Source organism: Corapipo altera, unplaced genomic scaffold, assembly GCF_003945725.1.
Source record: "Corapipo altera isolate COAL_440 unplaced genomic scaffold, ASM394572v1 57, whole genome shotgun sequence".
Taxonomy (NCBI): Eukaryota; Metazoa; Chordata; class Aves; order Passeriformes; family Pipridae; genus Corapipo; species Corapipo altera.
Window position 1 is genome coordinate 549,196 of NW_020884905.1, and position 23,658 is coordinate 572,853.

Consider the following 23,658-nt stretch of genomic DNA (forward strand, 5'->3'; position numbering starts at 1 on the left):
GAGGTGCATTATCACAACAGGGAGTCTGGCTAGTAAGTTTTAGTGGCTGATGAAACCAAACACTCTTGATTTTCATCTCTAGTCAGTTAAAAGTGTATTTTATCATCTCTGTCACCTCTTTGACCCGAAGTCCCTTATGGCAAATTAGCACCTTGGCAGGTAAAAGATCTGCTGTCCAACTGAACCTGTTTACCAGAAATTAATAAGAAAATAGTGCAGATTAGGTTGGGCAGTTAGCAAAAGAAAAGGGGAATAAAAAAGGAGGAAGGAGGAATAAAGCTGGGAGCAGTTTCAAGTCAGATACTCTTACAGATTCTGCTTATGCATGAATTGTGTGTATTAGTTAAACAAAACTGTCCAGTGGTCAATTTACAATGAATAAAGCATCCGAAGTACTTAATTTACAACTCAGTAAAGTGAATAGAGCGTGTGGCAAAATCCTACAATTTTTTTTAGTTATTTTTTAAAAAGAATTATTATACTGTGATGCAGCAAGGCTTTGTTTGTTTGTCTGCCTTATGATACAGTTATTTCTAGTGAGCTGTTACTAATTATTTCTTCTCTAAAAAAATCATGCAGATTTAATAGGTCTTTTATTGTCTAATAAAATGAAAAATAATGTCCATTCCATATATTGATTTATTTTTTTTTAATGCATTCTGGACTTGAAGCATTATGGTGAGTTTATTTACAGCTTTCATGAGTGCCACCACACTTACAAGTTTTACATGTAAAATGTGCATGATTTTGCACTTGTGCTTTATGTGTAAATTAAATATTGACTATACTACTGTTTTGCTGTTGATATCCTCTAAAATTTGCACTGCTTTCTTACGTAGGGCTCGACTGGTTTCCCAGGATTTCCTGGTGCCAATGGAGAGAAAGGTGCAAGGGTATGATAATTCATTCTTGCATGACAATTAACTTTTGAAACTCCATGCCATGGGAAATCACCAAAACCCAAGGATACAAGCTACTGTCTAAAGAACTATAAAAGAAGCCTTTCGACATTTAAGATGGACCTCTGTGTGTCTATACTGAGACACTATTTTTATACTTTAAAGTATTAATCTAAATATACAAGAACTTGGACGCTTTCTGCTGCATATGCTGCCATAATCATATGATTTGAAAAAGTGGAAAAAAGTCACCTTTGCTGAAGGGGATTTTTTGGACAGTATAGCTGAGTGAGTTGGCAAGAACTATTTTCCCGTATCCCTTGAATTATCCTGCTACCATGCAATTTATCCTGAAGGAAATTCAACTTGTATTTCATAAGTATTCTGATTTGCCACAAGGTATTTTTTTTATAGGCTTAGCTTCAAAAAAGCAAAATATACCAGACAAGACGAAGAATATATACTATTACATATATTAAAAACATATAAAATTACGTCTTTTCCTGCTTTGTTCGATGGAAGCAGGTGAGGGAAAATCTGTTATGTATATTCTTCAAACTATAACAATTAAAAATAGATTAGAAAAAAGGTCACTGTGTTGTTGCCTCTAAAGCTCAGTTGCACATAGCAGAACATGTTAGAAAGATGATGAAATTAAGAGTTGAGTCAGAATTCGTAGGTGATAGCAACTTAAACTGAAGTAGCACATCATTATTCTTAGGAATCCATTTTAATTTCTATCACAAAATAAAGCAGAAATTCATTCTTTTAAGATGAAATATATGAAATCCAATTGCACTTGTACTGCTTATGTATGGTTTAAATTTTTCTTGTATTATTTTAGCTAAGATAAAAATACGTTGTTATTTACAGGCACAAGCAATAAAACAATGCGCAGTTCATCCTTTTTAGGAAAAATGACACATGATTGCTAATACAAATACCAGGTTTAAAAAACAAGCAAAACAATAGCATCAAACAGCAGACTTAAAATTATGAAAATCTAACTATGTTGATCTGTTATCAGGCCTTCATAAAGCTTTCAGTTCATATAATAACACCATCAAACTGCTTGTATACTTAAGTATTAGGCTGATCATCAATAAGACCTTAACTGCTCATTTTGTAATGAGAATCAGATATTGTTAATCTTACCTGAAGGGTTATCCCTGTGTTTTATGCTACCACACATACAGGTACTAGGAAAGATAGTCCTTGTCCCTGAAATCACAAGCTGTGTAGCATTTCAAAAACAACACGTAATTTTTATTTTGATAAGTGAAATAAAACCAACAGAAAAAAAAAAAACCTGTCAAGAAAGCAGGTGTATGCTTTTAATTGTTTTTTGGTAAAGGCAAGTTTTATGCTAAAACATCTCTGCTGATTTTTTTGTTGCTGTTTTGTTTACCTCAGAGATTAGAAAGTACCAGTCATCAAGTTCCTTTTTCTACCTGAAGAATACTCTCTTGCATTTTAAGATTCTTTGTGTTACAATGCACAGCAATATGAATGCAGAGCCTAAAGAAAAAATTCTGTTGAGTATGATAGGAGATATATTAAAGCAAAAAATTAAGGGCTAGTATTCAGGTAAGTTCTGTATTGCTGTGCAAGTGCACGTAATTTTGGTAGCTATTACAGTTCTCATTTCTGTTCTAAAGGAAGAGAGGCTTGCCTTTCTTTTCTCTATTACCATGTGGAGTTGTGCATGGGAAACTGGGAACCTTGTCTTCAAGGCTGTTATTACACTGGAAAAGTCCTTTAGACTACTGCGGAGGCACTCTGCTTGTTGTGTGGTATCTTCACTTCTATTTTAATGTAGTTTAAAATCTTCTAATGCCTCTGACAGAATCTGACTCTGAGGCAAATTTAGCACATTTAGCCACAAGTCCCAGTGAACTCAGAAAGATAATCAATTTTATCAAGGACCATGATTCTGTAAATTGAAACGCAAACTAGATAGTTAAAGATAAAATAACTTCTAAACGTATGGGAGTTACACTCTGTCTCCACTTCAGTAAAAAAACTTTATCTCACAAATAGAGTGTCTGCTAAGATGATTTCTGTCAACTTTTCTCTCTAGGGATTACATGGCAAACCAGGCCCCAGAGGACAGCGAGGACCAACAGTATGTTCTTTTGGTTTGCAATTTAGAGGCTTTCCTATATAAATTATCTTCACTATACTGTGAAGATTTAATTTTATTTAATTATAGTATCCAATACTTATCAAGCGCATCTGTTTTAAATTGACAGGGTCCAAGAGGCTCAAGAGGTCCCAGAGGTCCCACTGGTAAACCAGGTCCAAAGGTAATGCTCAAGCACACTGTACAGATTGGCTACAGGCTGATTTTTTTTAAATAAACCTAAATCTTTGAACCTATTGTCTTTCCTTTCCAGGGTACTTCAGGCAATGATGGTCCTCCTGGCCCACCAGGTGAAAGGGTATGTGAAAGCTGGTTTTGTTTTTCCCACTAGATAGGAGTGTGATTTGAGGGTGGGAGGGTTGTTTTATTTTCAGTTCTTCTCATATCTTTGCGCTTCTTTGACCAGAGTGAAAAGAACTAACAAAACCTCAATTCCGATGATGCTTTTCACAAAGTTATGAATGGGGTGGCTGAAAGCTTCTTCCATCACTTTTTTTTACATGTAGGACACAGAAAATACATACACATTTTGTGTTATATCCATGCAGTTTATGTATATCCATGTGAGTTACAGGTGTACTTACCAGCTTATGCTCTTCAGAATTGCCCGCTAACTGCAGCTTACTTCCTGTTCTTTGGATTTGCAAACACTCAAGCTGCTTCCAGAAGATTCTTTGTTGAAGCAGCTATGTTTTTTTTTGTTCTGATCAGCTAATTCCCTTCAACCTACTTTCTTCACACTTCAGAAAACCTATTGTTCTCTCTAAAACAAAATTTTCAGCTTGCTGTTATCTTAACAATCAATACACAGATCTAGTATACAGTCAGCTCATTGCACAGCAGTATATAGAAAAACAATATTATTAAATCAGATTTGTAATAGCAGCACTTGAAAACCAACTCAGTTTTAGTGGGTGACTTTCCTGCCAAAGTATTTTTGCAAAACTTAAAAAACTTTTCTTTTGTAGTTATATTTCATTAAATGCTAATCTTTTTCATATAGGGAACCTGTAGACCTTTTCCCAGTATCCACTCCCAGGTCCCAGTATTCTCTTCAGGAGGGAGCTCCTTGTGCATTTTCCCCAGCTCTGTACTGTCACTTTCTTTTTTTACATTAACTAGGATGGTGGATGGAAAGAACTAGGCTTAGTGCAAGAAAGGAAATGTAGGTTGCATTACACTGAGGAGGAAGATCAGAGGCAGACTACCAGAAGGTGAATAGCAGATCCTTTTGAAAGAGGAGTTTGCTGACAGCTCCAGCAGGTTATGAGGAAGAGAAGTTGTGGGGACACCAAAAACAATGCGCAGATCAATCCAAGATGAAGGATCCCTGGAGAAAAACTGATAAGAGCGAGGAGATGAAGAATCATAGAGCACCATGTCTCATATCACTTGTGTAATATAAGTGTGAGGTATCTTATTTGATTCCCAATAGGGGTGAATGTCAGCCAAAAAATAAAACTGTCATTTCTACTCCTCTGAGACTATTTCAGGTACCAGACATGTAAACATTAAATAATCCATCCTGTGTAGCTGCTGTTAAAATGAAATTTTAAGACAGAAAAGAAAATGTAATTTTGATAGCATGCTGTTAGTATTCTAATGCTTTTTCTCACATAATCCATCAGTCCCTCAGTGGCTTGAGACCTGCAAGCCAAATCGTGAATGAGAAATAAAATGCAAGTTTTTTTCTTTAAGAAACCTCAAGATGTGAGTGGAAATTTATGAGAAAGAAGGTGGAATTAACTGCAAAATTTGAATTGTGCTCCTATAACCCAGTTTCTGAGAGTGACCAATTTAATTCATATATTTTGTAGAGTAGCTGAGTCAATTTTATTAGTTTTCCTCTGTAGAACTCCTCCTTTTTTTTTTTTTTTTGAAATGTTAAGCTTTGTGTTATATCCAAAAGCAAATGAGAAAAGTTCATTTGTTAACAGACACAGCATATAGAAAAAAGATCCAAACCCTCATATGGAGTGTATTGGTGTGTTATGGAGATTTCAGAAACAGCCTTACACCTGTTTTTGAAGGAAAAAAAATTATGGATAGTGCAGTAAGATCACAAAGATTTCTCCCTTGGCCTTCTTAGTTGACTCAGGTTTAGTATTTCAGTATAATGAAAGTCTACTCTGGAATAAGATTCATTTAAAGGCAAATTCTCCCAGGGTGGGCACAAGGGATCCTCTCCCACAGCCACATTTGCAGACTGCTCCGCCTACTACAGGAGGCAACTGTGCTCTGGAACTGATCCTGGGCTCTAAGGAATGAGGCTTATGGAACTTGGAAAACAGAGCTTTATCAGAGGAGCAGAAGGATAGCGTAATTTGGGAGATGTGGTCTCCTTTTTCAAGTCTTTTGCATCAAACCAACATTTCTAACATACTTTGACAGCTAATGTCATAGCTAAACCACACATCATATACCAGGTAGAATACAATGAAGACTTGCTTTACATGACTAGAGTACCTGTCTCTGCTGTGGAACCATGTAAAATAAGTAAGGTTTTAAGATTGTTACACTTTGACTTAGTACACTAAAACTAAACAGCAAAAATTATTTTCATAAGCTGGCATAGTCCCTTTCAGCATATCAACCATAAACTTTAAAAGCTGGCCTCTGTTCTTTTTAATGACAACCTCAGGAACAGCGATGTACTACGAAACTGGTACTTTGTGTAAATATCTGTGTATATAGATGTATTTGAACATACTTGTATGTACACGTGTATGTGTACACTTGTACATATACGTGCGCAATGCATTAACTCACCCGATCAGCTTTAAATTTGTAAAACATGAAATTTTTCTCTCTCCATGTATATGTATATATACAAAACTATAAAAATAAAATGTTCATGCATTATGGGATTTTTCAACTATTTTTCATTATAGCAAAAATTCTGTATTTAATCCCAAGTAACTCTGGAAAGCTTATTCTATTTGGAAGTTTGTACTGTTGTACTGGCTTGAAATATTGTCAGAGTTTAATAGTTGTCAAAGATGACTGTTTGACTGAAAGTTAAAGAGATGACCATACCGTTGACTAAATCCTATGGTTTATGCAACATAGAAAAACAGTGCTTGTTACTCATGGTTGGTTCCTACTTTGTTATGCACAGTTTTAGGAGTGAGATGCAAACATGGTTTATACAAGTACTTTTCCTCTTTTCTTACAGCATTCCTACACAAGCAGTATTGCTTTCAGGAAATCTCCTCCAATGTCTGTGCATGAGAATTGTTGCTACCAATATTTATGGCAGTGTAGCTGAGGCTTTATATTTAAATCCAGAGATTATCTACATAGTTCATGTTTTTTATAATTGAAACAAACTTTTCGATCAGTGTCAAGGCAGCTTGAGTAAAACTTTACTTATTTGGTTGCCTTTTTTCCAGGGACCACAAGGGCCTCAGGGACCTGTTGGATTCCCTGGACCAAAGGGACCTCCGGTAAGTATCTCTTTAATTAAGTATATGCAGCAACAGGAATGTTAATTTCCATACAGTGTCCCTGAAGTGACTATTTAAAAATTTATATGAGGGATGGTTTATGTATAGATTACAAGTATGCTTGCTGAGCTCTGAGGCTAAGGACTCACATATTCAAAATGATCATTGGTGCAGCTCATAAAAAGTTCAGCATAGTATACCAAACTGCAAATCTTCTAGTGTGTTGATCCAATGTCCATGTCACACACTGAGTTAAAGCAAAATACTACTTTGCTGGTGTATGTTTTCTTTTAACAATTGATTCTTTGGGGAAAAAAGGAAGAGGAATGGGACATTCATTAGTAGCAGAAATGCGTAGAAGTAATAGCACATTTGAGCTGCTGCCTGAACTAGTTTTACTGCTCCTCCGGTGTGCTTCTGCTCATGTGGAGTAAGTACAAAAGAATAAAACCACCTGTGATTTTTTTTCATCCATGCGTTTGTTTCTTCTATTTCCAATGCCAAACCTGCAATTTCATCTAGTGTTCCTGTAATGCTTAGTTTTGTGTTAATTGAGTTATTAACCAAAGAAAAATGGAAGGGAAGTATAGGGTTTTTCCATTATTTCTGAATTTACAGAAATTCATTCTGACCATGTTTATATTTGTCAACAGGCATTCTCCAAGCAGTTGTTAACACACATCAGGGAGGACACAAGGAAAAAAATATTATTAAAATCCTACTTGTTTTATATAGGAGCAGTTAAACTTTACCAAATACTAGTCTAGGAAAAAGAAAAAAAAAGATCCTTACAGCTAATTGCACACTTTTTTCCAGAATGTTTTGATTTATGTATTTTACAATTTCAGGGGCCACCTGGAAAAGATGGCTTGCCTGGACACCCAGGACAGCGGGGTGAGACTGTAAGTAAATGTGTTAGTGTTGTAAACCCCTAGAGGTCATGATTATGTGATCAGAACTAAAGAAACAGAGACAACAGGGAAAAGGGAAAGAGGCTGACACTAAGGGGCTGTATATCTGTACTTGTGGTTGGTAGGTAAGGCATGAGAAAGCTTTATTTTGTTTCCGTGATACAAGTGTGAGGTTATTCTTTGCTATGCCCAATTAGTAGCTTAGCAATGAGATTAAATAGTCAATAGAAGTAAAAGAGATCAATACCCAGATCTCAATTTTAATTAAGATTTTTGAGACAGTTACCATACAGTTCTTTTCTCACTGAATGCCATGTATCATAAATAATAACATAATAAAAAGTCTTATTATTGGTAAGCAGCTAGAAAACTGAAAAGCCAAGACCTTTGGAAAGTAGGATCAAAGGTGACTTAACCTATTCAAAAAACCCTTACATTTGGAAAGAATCACAATGAATAAATTCTGACATCAAAAGGAAAAAAAATAGCGTAATAGTTTTAATGGAATTATTTTTAAAAACATTCTATTTTTGTAGCACCAAAACCTTACTCATGTTCCACTAAAATAAAATAAAATTCTTACTTGGAGAGAAAGCCACAAATGAATTTAGAGAGGAATTTTCTCAGCATGTAGAATGTATTTTAAGGTCCAGCATCACTGGAAATCTGTTAGTGACTGGTGAATCACTTCCACTGCTGGAAGGAGGAGCACACAGCTTGGAGTAGCACACCATTCTGAAAATCTCTGTTTTCTTCTGCTAGTGCTGTAGCATTGTGACATAGTAGTGCTTTGCAACGATAGTGGCTTTTTTTGTGTGTGAGAGAAACATTTGGTCTTTTGCAGCTTTTCATTAGCACTCTTTTCTGCCCTGTGTGTTTGTATACTTGGACCAAAATGTTCAACATTCCTTCTCTTTTCTTACAATAGGCTTACAGACAAAGCTCTGACTATGTAAAGGAAGGGACACTTGAATGGTTCCATCTGTAGCAGTTCTGATTTTCTGTCATTAGAACAAAGGGGTACTTTTGTCTTTTTTTTTTAAATCTGGATCATTTCATAGGTCTCAGTTTTGTTCAGTTTTGTTCAGTTTTGGGCCAGACTGAACAACGATAATATCTGGCTAGCAGCCAGAAGAGAATCAGATTAAGGAGGGTAAAAAAGCTGAAACTGGAGAAGGGCTCAGTGTTTGCAAGAAACTTGGGCCAGATCACACCTTAGTTTTTACACTGGTGAGCAGAGTAGGAGGCAGACATAGGCTGTAGAACCCTAATGTGATACAGCAGTGAAGTCTCCTAACACACTTCCAGTATTTGAAAGAAATAATGTAGCATTTTTCAAAGATGCATTAAACAGTGCTATTATAAAGTGAGGTTGTCGTTCAGTTTTTTGACTAATTTTGGCCTAAAGTCTGGAATCACTGATTAGAAAATGAAAATTCTGTAAAATTTGCCAGTGTTCTAAAAAACTGAAACCCATTTCTTCTCTATTCTCTGGTTCCCAGTTTTTGTCATCACATCAATTTCTCATTAGCTTCATTCTTTTTGTGGTACTTGTGGTGCCTTTTTTACCATTTCTACATAACCTTCATCTTCCCTGGATCTTTATTTCTTTTCGTTTTCTTTCTGTCTAATCTCCACTTTATCTTTAATGCCCCTCCAAATTAATTCACCATCTGTGTCTTTCTTTAAAAAGCATTTTTATGTCTGGCTTTATGATTCATAATATACATATATAAAAATGTATTTTCAACTGTCTTTTAGCTGCATCACTTATGCATTCAAACTCACCTAATCAAGTTCACCTAGAGAGATCTGGAAAACTGACAGCAATTTTTACAGCTATATCACCTCAGAGAGACTGGAACTGATAGATACAGGAGAGACTAATAATTTCATTTTTAAGTATACACAGGAAAATAGGATTTCTCATTTTTATTTCCTGAAGAAAAGGAATTTGTGATATGGAATTTCTCTTTCTCCTCTTCAGCACAGATATGAATTTTGCTCTTCTATATCTTGTCCAGGGTAACATAATTTTCTATAATTATTTCACAGGGTTTTCAAGGAAAAACTGGTCCTCCTGGTCCTGGTGGTGTTGTTGGCCCTCAGGTACACAATTTAATTTCATAGAGTAACTCCATAAGATCTAAGTTTAATGGTTATATTATGGCTAAGGCAATCTCTTTTGTTGTATTAGAAGGACCATATCGATGGTTATATTAAGTTTTTTTAAAAATATGCATAACAACATTAGAAAGGTATACATCAGTGATTCCACAAAATATGAAATTGTTGGGGTTACCTTTACACTTTCTTTTTTGTGTGTGTGGGTTTTTTTCATGTGATTATTAAGTTAGCGATTTCCAGAAGCCAAGAAGGCAGATTTCTCTATCATGAAACATTTTACAAAGACTTTTGGACAATTTTCAGTCACTTTTAGCTTGTGGAGAGATTATAAAAATTTCATTTGATCTAATCTTAGTAATTTGCAACTAAATCAAGCATTTGGATTGCATAAGCTTTTTTAGGTAATTCCCTCGGTGAAACTTTTCTGCTAGTGAATTTGAAGAGAAATCTTTCAACTCTCCTCCGTTACAATTCATATTATTCAGAAAAACAACAGTACAGAAGTGTTTCAAGACAAGAATAGTACATGGATTTCTCTCCCGTGTCCTTTTTGTAACCTTCTCCCAAACACACTGTGTTTTAAAGCTTCAGTGCTTAAGGAACAAGGTCAGGATTTCACCCTTTGGAAGCTGTACAGACATGTCTGCAGGCAAAATGCAATGCAAGATTTATTTTATAGGACAAAGATATTTTGTAAGTCAGCCTTGCCTGGAGGGAAGGTGAGGAATGTATGCTAACCAATGGTAATACTGTTTTGTAACAGATACTCATAACAGCTAAATATTAATAATCTGCTCCTCTCCACTTCCTTCCACACCCCCAAGACATTAAAATACCTTCAGGTGACTAAAGTTTTACTCTTTTGCTTAGGGTCCTACTGGTGAGACCGGACCAATTGGTGAAAGAGGTCATCCAGGTCCTCCTGGTCCACCGGGTGAACAGGGCCTCCCAGGTGCTGCAGGAAAAGAAGGTGCTAAGGTATGATGTGGCTTTGGGGAACAAACTGGAAGGGGCAGATAAACTGCTGACAGTGTGACATTTCAATTCATCATGTAGGCATGCAGAATGAAATCCAAACATACAGCATAAAGCCATGATTGGCATGTTTCACCCAGAAGGATTTGAAAGACTGGAAGTTTCCAATTTTAGAGCCGTGTCTGCTTCCATTGAAATGATGAGAATTCTCTTAAGCCAATCATTAATATTTTTTTAATAAAAACTAAAAAAATATTTTGCAGATTCAACATGGAAATACTTAGTAATGACATGTTCATACCAAGGTGGAAAATTGCACATTGGCATTTAAAGTCAGATGTGTGGTAATGAAATATTGCTTATCTAAAAATATTGCTTATCTAGTTACTATGTAATTCTATTCAGTCTTTCATTATAAATGGGTATCTTAAAGTTTTACTGAATGTGTCTTTCAAGTTATTTTTATTACTTTTTATGTATTTCACTCTTTTTGTATTCTATAACTAGTACTATATTTTGTCAAAGTTTGTTATAAATTTAACCATAGACTATTGTACTGGTAATCTTCAAAGTGGGTGAATGGGTGGGAGCACAATCTTTTTTTTTATTACTATAACTGCGATATGGTGTTTCATTTTCATCACTCATTTAACAATTAATATGAGCATTTTAAACGTGGAGGGTTTTTTTAATCAAAATGTAATGTGTTTCCCAGGGTGATCCAGGCCCTCAAGGCATTCCTGGGAAAGATGGACCAGCAGGACTTCGTGGTTTCCCTGGAGAGAGAGGCCTTCCAGGTGCTCAGGTATAATATAAGCACTAGAGCAATTGACATGATATTTCTAAATATAAGAAACAAAAGATTAACTCTTTTATTTAATGGAATCTTCTGCTGTGCTTAAAAATGAATGCAATAGGAAAACAGACCTCAAACATCCAACTTTAAGTATCATTGACTATATAAGAAAAAAGGAATTTATGCAGGTTTTTGTCTTTGGATTTTTACATTTTTCCTGTTTTACATTTTTCCTATTACATGTGTTGCAAAAGTAAGTCTTGAACTTTCCAGTTTAGTAGACAAACTTTTTTTTCTTTTTCTTTACATTTTTTAGGGTCCAGCTGGTCTGAAAGGAGGGGAAGGCCCACAGGGTCCACCTGGCCCAATGGTAAGTAACCGTAATAATTTTTTGGAAATATAAACAACATTACCTAGTAACCTTTTTTCTTGTTTACATGCTGTGATGTTTTCATTAATGCAGTCTGTAAAACAGCGGACAGATCAAACTTTTACTAAGTATCCATACTAATAAACATTCAAAGAATGTGAAGGTTGAGAGTATCTAAAGCCTTCTATCTAAAGTATGTATCTGCTACCAGTAGATAGATTTACTTGCTGCTCAATACTTGCCACTTACACAAAGTAGTTTTGAGATGAGAGAAGTTTTCCATACTGGAAAAATCTGTGGATAGTGAATGATGGACCCATGCTGTTGTGGTGGGTTCACTTTGGCTGGATGTCAGGTTCCCCTCAAACTGCTCTATCATTCCCCTCCTCAGATGGGCAGGAGAAGAAAAAATACACTGAAAGGCTTGTGAATCAAGATCAGGACAGAGAGATCACTCACCAGTTACCACCATGGGCAAAATAGATTTAACTTGGGGAAAATGAGTTTAATTTATTTTCAGTTAAATCAGAGGGGGATAGATAATGCAAAATAAAAGCTAAATCTTAGAACACCTTCTCCCTGCCCCTCCCTTCTTCCCAGGCTGAACTTAACTCCTCATTTTTGCTTTATTCTGCCCCCAGGCAGTGCAGGGGGATGGGAAATGGGGGTTGCTGTCAGTTCATCACTGTCCTCTGCCACTCCTTCCTCCTCATGGGAAGGACTCCTCACACTCTTGCCCTTCTCTAGTGTGGGGTCCCTCCCATGAGAGACAGTTCTCCATGAACTTCTCCAGCACGAGTCCTTCCCATGGGCTGCAGTTCTTCATGAACTGCTCCACCGTGTGTCCCTTCCATGGGGTGCAGTCCTTCAAGAACAGGCTGCTCCAGTGTGGGTCACCTGTGGGGTCACAAGTCCTCCCAGCAAACCTGCTCCGGCACAGACTCCTCTCTCTGTGGTCCACAGGTCCTGCCAGGAGCCTGCTACTGCCTGGGCTCTCCATGGGGTCACTGCTTCCTTCTGGCATCCACCTGCTCTGGTGTGGGTGTCCTCCATGGGCTGGGGGGGGCACAACTCCCCCGCCATAGTCTGCACCACAGGCTGCAGGGGAATCTCTGCTCTGTTGACTGGAGCACCTACTTCCCCTACTTCTACATGACCTCACAGTCTGCAGAGATGTTTCTCTCACATATCTTTACTCCTCTCTCCAGCTGCAGTTTCTATTCTACATTTTTTTCCCTGCTTCTTAAATACATTATCCCAGAGGCACTACCACCATCACTGAGGGACTCAGCCAAGGCCAGCAGCTGGTCCATCTTGGAGCTGGCAGGCATTGCCTCTGTCGGACACAGGGGAAGTGTCTGGCATCTTCTCACAAAAGTCACCCCTGCAGCACCCCCCTACCAAAACTGTGCCACACAAACCCAATACTATTGTATTCCCTTTGTACAACTGAGCAAAATTATTTCATACAGCAACTCCTTCTCAACATTTTAAGCTCAACAGTAGAATATGCTTAAATTTACCTATTCTCTGTTGTAATTTTTTATGCAAGGAAGTTCTACAAGGATGCACTGGTATTCAAAACACGGTACAGTTATTCCCAAATGTGAAGTGTGACAATTTTGACTGTTGACAACTTATTTATTTAATTTAGTGCAATTGGAGTAAAGGAAAAAAAAATATCAATCAGCGTAGCTATTCTTGTTAGACAAAAAAAATAATGGAGGAGCTGAAATTCTGTGTATTTCAACAATGAAGCTCTCTTATGTTCCAGCAATTCATGTTGAGATTAAAATGCACTAGACAAGGATAAAAAAACCTCAAAGAGTATTAGTAGTACAAGTAATACTTGGTACTTGAATTCTTAAAATTGGTTATTGAATTCTTAATGCCTTTTAGCATCTATTCTTTAAAATGAGAACTTGAATTTGTGAATTAGTTGTTAAAACTGTGAAGTACAAATATATTCCCAAAAGGCACCAAAACAAGGTAGCTGGGAATGGAATGAAACGGAATAGAAGCTGGTAGGGAGAGTCAAAAGGGATATCACCTTACCCATCTGAAGAACCTGAAATGTTAAAAGAAAAGGTGAATCAAAATCAAGAAAGCACAGACCAGAATAATCTCTTCAATCTAAAGGTCATAGCTTGATTCTTTGTTAGAGGAGCCCCTAAGGCTGGACTGAACTCTCAAGCAGATAGTTAGTTCAGGTGCAATGAACCAGAACTCTTCTGAGCATGCACAAACCAGACAGCACAAACATACCTGACATTTAACACACCCCACTTTGCCAGACAGGATGTCCACACAGTAGCAGTGCCACTCCTGTCCTAGTTCCTCATAAAGACACATACATAAGGTTGTGAGGCAAAAGCACTTATCTTATTTAGTGATAGTTGTCTGTATTCTGAAATACATGCGTTTGAATTTAAATTCAGATGATCCATGTTTTTCTAATTTCCATAGGGTGTGTATAAGTTAGTGTTTTAGTTGAAAACACTTTTTGAGGAGGATGTCTAAATTATCCCCATTTACTATCTTTTGGTTCACATCGTGGAGCTCTCTCAGCTCATGAGTAGTATTACTTTCATGTGAAACTAAATTGATAGAGAAAATCAGGAATTCTTATTAATGCTCCCCAGCTAATGGGAGTTCACTGCCAGACTAGAATTATCGTGAACTATAATGCAGAAACATACAGAATATGAGTGTCAGGAGCACAATACCAAGGGCTTCAGTTTAGAAATCCAGTCCTGTTGGGGTCACACTTTCTGCTAAGGTAAACAGTCATAGAAAGAAACTTTCGGGAGGCTAAGAAATTTTTGCATATGGTTTTTCCAATATTTAAGAAATAAATGTAGTGGTAGCAAGAGTGGAAAGAGAGTTTAAGGGTCATTTTAATTTTTGTTTAAATGCTTTGAGTTCACTGTAGTACAAGCAGGCCACCTGAGGTGCAAACAAGCACCAAGTCTCCCTGAAAGTACTCGAGGAGTCCTCAGTGGGATTTTTATCCATTTCGTCTTTAATTACTAACTTCTTATCTTGAAGCAGTTTTTCAGTGAAAAAAAGTTGTAGAGGTGCCCTTAATACTGGGTTTCTGTGCATCTTCAAGGACCAGAATTAAACCACAATAGCTTGCTTCATTTTCACAGTAGGTCATAGCAGACCATAAGTATCAAATAATCCTAAAATATTTTCCCATCTATTTTTAACCAACAGTGGGTACACCCAGAAGTGTAATTATAGTGGAGTCTTCATTTGCCATTTATAATAAGAAGAGAATTCATGCCACTGGATGACTTTCCTCCGATTCCCTGCCAATACCAATTGCTTCCAACTAGCATATATAGTCAATTATAAGCTTTATTTGGCTAGCAGATACATCTGCAAGCATACCAAACAAATGACTGCTCCAAATACTGTGCGTGCCAATTATTGTGTTTAGAGGGATTTGAACAAAAGAAGGAGATGCATGAATGCACTTCAGAGCAAGGGGGCTTTTCTGTTGGTTTGGTAAGGGGTTCATGTTTGGTTTTTTGGGTTCTTTTTGTGGAGGGTTTGTGGCTTGTTTTGTGGTTGAGGTTTTTTTGTTGTCGTGGGGGCTTTGTTTGAGGTTTTTTAACAGCTCTCTTCTATCTGCTATCTTTGTCTTCTGTTTGTTTTCTTCCCTTCTCATACTACTGTGTGGGATGCTGAATGCTGATGAGAGAAAGCTCTTTGGAATGTCAAGCAGTCATTTTTCATTTGCTCATTTAGGAATAGGATGCTCAAATTAGACTCAGAATAAGCCAGCTGTAGGCTACCCAATTATTGGTACTGAGCTATCTAGAGCTATTTTCATCCCTCTGAAAACATTTTGCAGTCATGGGGACCCTCACTTGTTGAGCATTTTGTTAACCATTAGTAAAAAGTATTGCCACTACTATGTAATGTATACAATAGCTATAGGTACATATTTTGTCACAGAAAGTGAGATAAAACCAAGATCGATAATGATCTTATAGTCTGTATAAGGGTATTACATGACAAAACATGACACTTCCATTCTGTAGAGAAGTTTTTTTAAAAAACTCCATGGATTAATAGAAAGGTTCCAGGATGTGAATACCACTGCAAGGCCACAGGTTAACAAATGGTGTCATAATATAAGGAGGTTGTTTCATAGTGGGACAGAGTGACCAAAACAAGATAACAAGCATAGAAAGAGAGAACAGACTTAAGAAGCTGCCTAAATGCTTTTCTGAGTTGTGACTATGATTTAATGTATTCTGCTTTGATCAGAGGCCATTCTCACAGAGAAGGAAGAGGTTCCTTGAAAACAGAAGGTTTAGTCCATGTTCATACCCTGGTGAAATGCAAAGATAAATGTGAAAAGTTGGCTGAGTAAAAAGAGCTACTAGAAATTATGGCTACTGTTAGTGTCTGCTGTCTGACATAGGAAAGATCTTTGAGTTATTTGGGTTTTATTCATCTCTATTCTTGCATTCTACTGATGAGATGACCTAAAATTGTTTAGTTTATGAGAACTGACAAGATCAGAGACCATGGTAGAATGGCTGCAGGGTGGTGACTTTTTCTTGTTGGATTCACTGAAGCCTTAGGAGCTAAAACAACAGAAATAGGACTGAAACTTAGGCATTCACCCAGGCTTAAAAAACCCCAACACCTGGAAGGATAAAGTCATCTATGATTCCCATACAAATACTTTATTTGAACACTCACACAAGTTTAGATCTTACTGAGATAATTCACGAAAATATTTTGAGAAATCATTCAATATTCTTACTGCCACAGTTATCTGGAGGGAAAAGCACTTATTATGGAATTAGTACTAGTTATGCTAATGAGGTCACTTCAGAAAAGTATGTCATGAGTAAAAGCAAAAAACAGGGCTCTCATAGGTGAAAGCATCTTAAAATTCCAATGTCCAAGGGCCAGCAAACTTGACCTTGCTTAGATGTGAAAATAAAGGCTATTAAGAGCCTCAGGCTACACCACCTACTACGTACCTGTTCCACGATGTATCCCAATTCTAGGATATCTGTGGAAAAGTAAATTATGAATCATAACTTTAAAATATTACAAACTATTTTGAAGGTGTAAAGCTGAAAAGTTGGGGAGCACCTTTAACAGCACTCTGTTGATGCAAAAATTGTAAATAATTTGAGACAGAAAACAAAGATTCAATTTTAGTGGTTTTCAGCATATAGTGCCTGTCTTTTCACTTTTAAGTTACAGTATTAGATTTTTAACTTTTTTGTGCTTATGTAAAGATACCTGTGCATAAAAGCCTCCTCTGTATGACACACTAGATTAGTCATTATGCTTGAATAGATTTTTACACAGGTGACTTGAAATGCAGAAACATACTGATCATCATAGCAATGTACAGCACAAAACTTGACTAAAACTTTGGGTTGTGGTGAGGGTTAGTTCTGTATTTTGATATGGTGAATATTCTTTCATCAAAGTAGCATGTTAATCCATTTTGAAAATAGAGAGAAAAAAGTTCTTGAAAACAGCTGTTTTCAAACACACTATTATTATGATGAACAAACACAGGAAATGATTTTATGAAAAAAATTAATAAATTAGTTTTGTACGAACTGTATTGAGTATGAACTTCAGGTTAGTTCTTTCAGTCTTTTCCTTTACTTGCACTCATGCTGCGTGTACCTTTCTACCAGCTGCAATCTCACCGAGAAACAGGCATTTTCTCTGTTTGCCTCAGTCATGAAAACAACCAACAATTATCTGGGTTATATCAGAATTCCCTTATACTTTGTTTTTCTTTCCAGGGTTCTCCAGGGGAGCGTGGAGCAGCGGGCACTGCTGGCCCAATTGGTCTTCCAGGTCGTCCTGGACCTCAGGGTCCTCCAGGCCCCGCAGGGGAGAAGGGTGCTCCCGTAAGTAATCACAGTCCCAGAAAACTGTCATGGCACAGACTTTTCATTCCAGAAGGTTACTTCCCACTCTTCCCACTCTTCCCAGAAGGTTAGGTCCCACTGTAATATTTGCCTATTAAATATATAGTCTCAGAATACCCAACCTACTTCTTTTAGATTTACAATAAAGGAAACAGTAAAACATTCATTGTCCTACCCTCTAACACCAAGAAGAGTTAAACCTGTTATTGTCACAGCATGGAGTGAATATAATAAAAAAATTTTGTTAAATTAGTTTTTCATTAAAACTTTGTACCTAGCCACTCTGCATTAGACTACAAGTGTATTTGACATCAGCTTCCATTATTATTATTCTCTGATATATTCTCTTCCCTTGAGAGTTTCCTTTCTACTGTTTTGTTTGGTTGTTTTTCTTTTTTTCGAGAGGTGGGGCCTCTGGTTTTTTAGATTTTGTATTGGTAATGTGACTCCTTGTACTGAAATTTTCATTAGTCTCCTGTGATTATGTGGATTGCTTCGTTTTCTTTGCAACCAGGGTGAAAAAGGTCCTCAAGGTCCAGCTGGACGTGATGGAATACAGGGTCCTGTAGGACTTCCTGGTCCTGCTGGTCCTAGTGGTTCTCCTGGAGAAGATGGTGACAAGGTGAATCATTATAATTGGTATTAGTTCATCAGTGAGAAGATCTGTCAGTACATTTGTCTGTTTGTAGCTTTTCTTACAATAAATATGGCAGCAAACGAACAACACTTACCCCTGCCTCCCCCAAACTTCCTCTGTTTACTGTAAAAAAACTTAAAAAAACTCTTCTATAATCAAATGTCTGAGGGACAGATGCCATGGGACATTGGGATTTGTGTTCAAGAACTAGTAGAATAACATTTATCCTGGCAAAGAAGCAAGGATGAAAGTATGCCAAAATTGATTTTTGCCCGTTTTAGAAAACTTGGTTTGCTGAATGAGTAAGGTAAAATGTTCTCAGTAATATATAGGGATTCAGAACCACTGTTGATAGGTCGAGAGTGTCAAAATAATTATGTTCACAGGAGAGATATTCTGTTGACTTCTGGCAGAATTTAGGACACAGCACCTTTCAGGATCATCTTGCATGTTTGCTTGGTCCAACACTGCCCTGTTAGTTAGCATAGCGTAAAGGTAAACATTTTTACACTAATTTTTGTGATGCATGAGTGTTATTTATCCCACAGAGAGTATTTTCTGTCGTTTAGCTTGTCTTTTATTATTGTATAAAAACCCCATTATTTTCTAACACAGTTTCTTGGTGATTAGAATAATTCTGAAGTTTTAAAATGCTGTACCCTACATTGAGAAGCAGTTGTTCGGTCACATACAGTTAGATGAGTCTGTAAATCAGGGTACTTTCATTATAAGTTCATATTAAAGGTGACAAGAGGAACACAATTTCCTTTATTTAGAGCTCAGTTGCACTATACTTCAAAGCCAGGTCTTGTTGCCCTTTGCAGTACAGCAATCAATATCTGGATTAATATGACATACTATTGATCATTGCAGAATTGCTCCCTTTAGGCATTCACTCGAAGCAGCAGCATAAAACATAAAATAATCATATCAAAAGGAACATTTAAAAATACCATGATATTGACTTCAGCTAAGTGTGAAGGAAACCATTTAAAACAATTTTAACTTTTAACTTTCAATTACAGGGTGAAATTGGTGAACCAGGTCAGAAAGGTAGTAAAGGCGACAAAGGAGAAAACGTGAGTAGCAAAATCCTTTGTCCATTACATCTTTATGAGTAAAAAGTATTCATGCATGAAGTCTGCAGGTAGCCTCGCTACATAAACGAGCAGAAAAAAGACACACTTCTAAAATGGTTCTTCAAAATGATGTTGATTTACTGCAACACTAGAGGTTTGTACTTATAGAGCCATGCATATATTTAGTATTGTTCATATTCCTAGAGCTCACAGAATCATTAAAAAATAGAAAGGTACACTACACTCCTAAGCACCCTTCCTGTATCATTGAAATAATTCTGCATTTGAACTGGGAGAGACTAAGAATTCACATGCACTCCCTTACTGTGATGAAGTTAATTTCCCTGACTGGATTGTGTGAACATATCCAGCTTCAGCTTCTGAGCTATAATGAGGAAAACTATGAAGACTCAGTAGAGGAATCTACTAATATTGTTTTAAAATTTTGAAATTTTGAAAGAATATCTAAATCTTGGAGAGCACAATTAAATAATGGCAACATTTCAGAACAGTGAAGACCAAAGATGAAATGGCTTATACAAGCTTTCGTATATAATCATTAGGCCTATTAGTGAACCTAGGACTAATCGGGCTTCTACTGTTTTAATTTGACTTTTTTTGTCTTCAAAACTTAATTGTGAAGTTCAAGTACTTTTTGATTGAGGCCAGAAATATGAAATTAAGGATTTTTTGCTGTTAAATTTGAAGCTAGAGAGAATAAAACTAGCATTTGTTTGTTTCTGTTTGATTGTGATCACCTTCCCAAAAATTAAAAAAGGTAGGTTTTCACTTGTGTTCAATTACAAGTTAAACTGGCACTTTATTTGAATAATTTTCCTTAAGAAAAAAATGAGATGTAAGGGCAGAAAGGTTCCTTTTATTATTATATTTCAATAATATTCACAGCAAAGCTCAGAACTCAACATAGCATATTTATCTTGAAAACACTGTGTGCTTTTTGCAATTAAGCATTTACAGAGCCTTCTTAAGAGAGGATTGCTTTTAAAAATTACACCAAATTTATGGCTTAGATATTATCAGGTGATGTTTTATAGCAAATCATATAAGCAAATAATAACTTTATGATAATTTCAAGGAAGAAATTGGCACAATAAAATGTGGGAAAAAATGACAAGGGTTTTTGTTTGTGGCTTTTTTTGTTTTGGTTTGAGTTGGGTTGGGGTTTTGTTTGCTTGTTTTTTGGTGTTTTGTTGTCCTTGTTTTTAAAGATAAGCTTGTCCTTCTCAATAATTTATGTGAGAAAGACTTCTGCAGTTTGCAGTGTAGAAAACACATTCTTTTCACAATCTTATTTTTATAGATTAAATCACAAGTGTTATAATAAATTATTTGTAATTCCCTGTTAACATCAGAAATGTAGTATTATACAAATAGATAAAAGAGCACTTCTATTATAAGCACCTGCTTTCCAAGAAACATACGTGTAATCAAGTTGTAAACAAATTTTGCTTCAGACTAAAATTACTCCTGCATAACTTCCCTGAGTGCTTTGGTTAACTTTGTAAAATTAAGTCATGAAATTAAAACATTTTTAAAAGTCAGTTTTAAAACTATAAAGTTGTTCCCAGGTACCCGAAAATAAATTTTAATCTGTTTGCTGTTGTAAACCGTTTGTGGGATACGTAGAGATATATGCAGCTCCTGTTTGTCCACCTAAAGAGGTCCAGAACAGAACAGGACCTGTGTACACAGAAGAATCTGGCTTTTAAAGGAAAGGGAAGAGGAAGAACATGAGGCAGGTCAGGCTTGGTTTGGAAAGGAACTTAAAGATCAACTAGTTCCAACCCCCATCCAGTTCCACTTCAGGCTTTGCCTGTGATCATATGCATATCCTGTTTTTCCCTTTGACATGCCTCTTCATTAGAGAAGCTTCTGCATCAGAGAAATTCAGAAAAAAACACATGCTCCACTTTTCTATTTCCCATCATTTTAGCATAGCTGAGCGTTAGACTGTGACCACAGTTCCCTTAGTGAGTACTAATGTATTTGGGCATGTTCCAGCAGACCTGCTTTACAAATAAAGTGTTTGCAGCATTATCATTTGAGAATGTATTCTGTACTATAAGTTTCAGGGTTTAAGGCATTTGAGAATATTATCCATTTTCCTTGAAATACAGGATTCAGTGTTCAGGCCTGCTTAGTGAGGTGAATGTTACTCCAGCTGAAGACACGTGTATTGAATCTGTTTGCCCTCAACTGCAGTCATTCAGCTCTGATAGTTTGAGAATGTGTTTAGTTTAAATCTGCTTTCCTTTCAACATGCTGACAGAGGTATATAGGGGCAGGGAGGAGAAGCCTTTTTGGTCACCTCTGAAAGGTTCTAAAGAAGAAGTACCCAGTTCTGAAATCACAGGACATGAAGAATAGATATTCACAATACCTAACCACCCACAAAAGCCTTGGTGGGCATTTAGAGCCTGATCACAGCAAGAATCCTGATCAAAGAACTGATTCCTCATTCCTCTTTAAGAAAAGCTGGAAACATCTTCCATTCCCCATTGAAACTAACAAGGATTTATGTTTGGGGCTTTAAATATACTGTGCGTAACAAAAAATACTATTATCCATATCCTAGCTAGGCACAGCACAATTTTGTTGTTGATGTGTCCTCTCCTGAACTTCAAAACCTCCACAGCTACCATAGCTGCCTTTATTAACTGAAGATTCTCTCATCATTCTGAGTCTTTCTCCAGAGCTCCATTTCCCCTCCATAGCCATGGGAAGAAAATCTGCTCATGTGTCTAAATAACTTCTCATTAATCAATTGCAAAGTACCTTCCAACAGTGCTTTATATCAAAAGGGGTTTTTAAATGAGTTTAAAAATGTGTAGGTTTCAATCCAGGGCCTATAAAATGAAGGAGCATGTTGAAGCATCCCTCAGAGTGTAAAACAGTCCATTTCAATGGGATTTTTTAAAAAGTCCATGCATGCCAATTCCCTTTCTCATGGTATCCTTCCCCACTCAAGTGGAGCATTCCTTTCATTTAGATATATCACCATAGAGCTTTGCTTCATGTATTGCCATCAGGTATGTGACAAAAAGAAAATTATAAGAGAAATATATAGCTTGACGGTAAGATACTCTAAAGGATACACAGAACCCAATGAAAGAAATAGATTTCAGAAGTCCCTTTTCGTAATCTCCCTATAAAGGGCACAGTAATCTAATTTTAGCCCTACCGAGGCCTTTAAATCCAAGCATTATTCTACTTTAAAATAAAATTTGCAGCCTAGAAGCCGTAGAAAACTTTCCATCTGATATAGACTAGAATTAGTCAATGCCAGGTGTTTTTATGCTTTCTTGGCTTTACTCTTTATCAGTCTAGTTCCTCTAGTGTTGCAAAAACAAGATTCAAACTCCCACATAATTTTAACCCCATCATAAACTAGTATTTGGCATTCCTGTACTCTGTTAGATAGCTTTGTTACATCACATCTATATGACCGGCTTCTAAATTATGTGCAATATAACTTAGAAAGTTATTATCCTGCAAGGACACTGAAAAAAATTAAGAAGTTCCTCTCAGAGACTTTTCTTTTGAAAAGACTTTTTCTGTTGAAAAAAGACTTAATATCAAAGAGAATGTGACTCCCAGTGCTCAGCAAGAACTTACAGTTTTTTGTATCTCCTCGAAGTCAAAATAAATTTTGTGCTATTGTAAAAATTATTTGCAGTTTCATAAAAACTAATCCAAATAATAAGTGTTCCAATTAAAGATAGATTTTTAGATGATGATTTAAAGGTTGAAGGTTTTCCCCCATAAATCTCATTGAAAGTGTTGATATTTTTAATTGTGAAAGAAATAGTTTTCATTTTAATTCATGTTTGCATGGGAATCCATTCTGAAATGTTAAAAACGCGCTTCCAACAAATGACAGTATTGTCTCCTCTAGATATGCCAATCTGAGTTTTTGAGAAATAAACAAATAATGATTATTTGTACTGAATGCAAAAGACTTGTGAATAATCTACATTCTCTATGAAGAAATGTGGAAATGCTTAATAGACCATGATCATGTAAGCAGGGTTTTCTCTCATCTCTGTATTTGCTTTTAATCTCATTCCAGATGTCAGAATCACTAACTTGTCCTTTTGATGTTTGTCTGTTGCAGGGTCCTCCGGGTCCCCCGGGTCTCCAGGGTCCTGTTGGTGCCCCGGGTATAGCTGTAAGTAGTTTATTCAGAGCAAACCTCAACCTTGCGTAACTTATCTGATACTTAAAAGTTCTTTGAATTACATGCTCCCTGCTCAGGAAGGTATTTCAAATGGCCACTAACAGTTCTGTCATTGTCCACTTACGTGCAGTTCTTATTTGTAAACAAACC

The 23,658-nt window shown here is 36.5% G+C and overlaps 1 protein-coding gene across 6 annotated transcripts in view; it reads left to right on the forward strand.

The window, feature by feature from the left end:
- The window catches only part of COL11A1 (collagen type XI alpha 1 chain), a 133,970-nt gene that overhangs the window by 77,969 nt on the left and 32,343 nt on the right, over positions 1 to 23,658 (forward strand). For all 6 annotated transcript variants that reach the window (XR_003529028.1, XM_027651641.1, XM_027651640.1 and 3 more), the window contains 14 exons: positions 840 to 893; positions 2,980 to 3,024; positions 3,152 to 3,205; positions 3,296 to 3,340; positions 6,435 to 6,488; positions 7,337 to 7,390; positions 9,455 to 9,508; positions 10,397 to 10,504; positions 11,217 to 11,306; positions 11,614 to 11,667; positions 17,466 to 17,573; positions 18,109 to 18,216; positions 19,257 to 19,310; positions 23,446 to 23,499. Coding sequence is in view for 5 of the 6 variants with exons in the window: in XM_027651641.1 (XP_027507442.1) it covers positions 840 to 893; positions 2,980 to 3,024; positions 3,152 to 3,205; positions 3,296 to 3,340; positions 6,435 to 6,488; positions 7,337 to 7,390; positions 9,455 to 9,508; positions 10,397 to 10,504; positions 11,217 to 11,306; positions 11,614 to 11,667; positions 17,466 to 17,573; positions 18,109 to 18,216; positions 19,257 to 19,310; positions 23,446 to 23,499 (936 nt within the window). In the remaining variant the exon portion in view is untranslated. The remainder of the gene's footprint in view (positions 1 to 839; positions 894 to 2,979; positions 3,025 to 3,151; positions 3,206 to 3,295; positions 3,341 to 6,434; positions 6,489 to 7,336; positions 7,391 to 9,454; positions 9,509 to 10,396; positions 10,505 to 11,216; positions 11,307 to 11,613; positions 11,668 to 17,465; positions 17,574 to 18,108; positions 18,217 to 19,256; positions 19,311 to 23,445; positions 23,500 to 23,658) is intronic.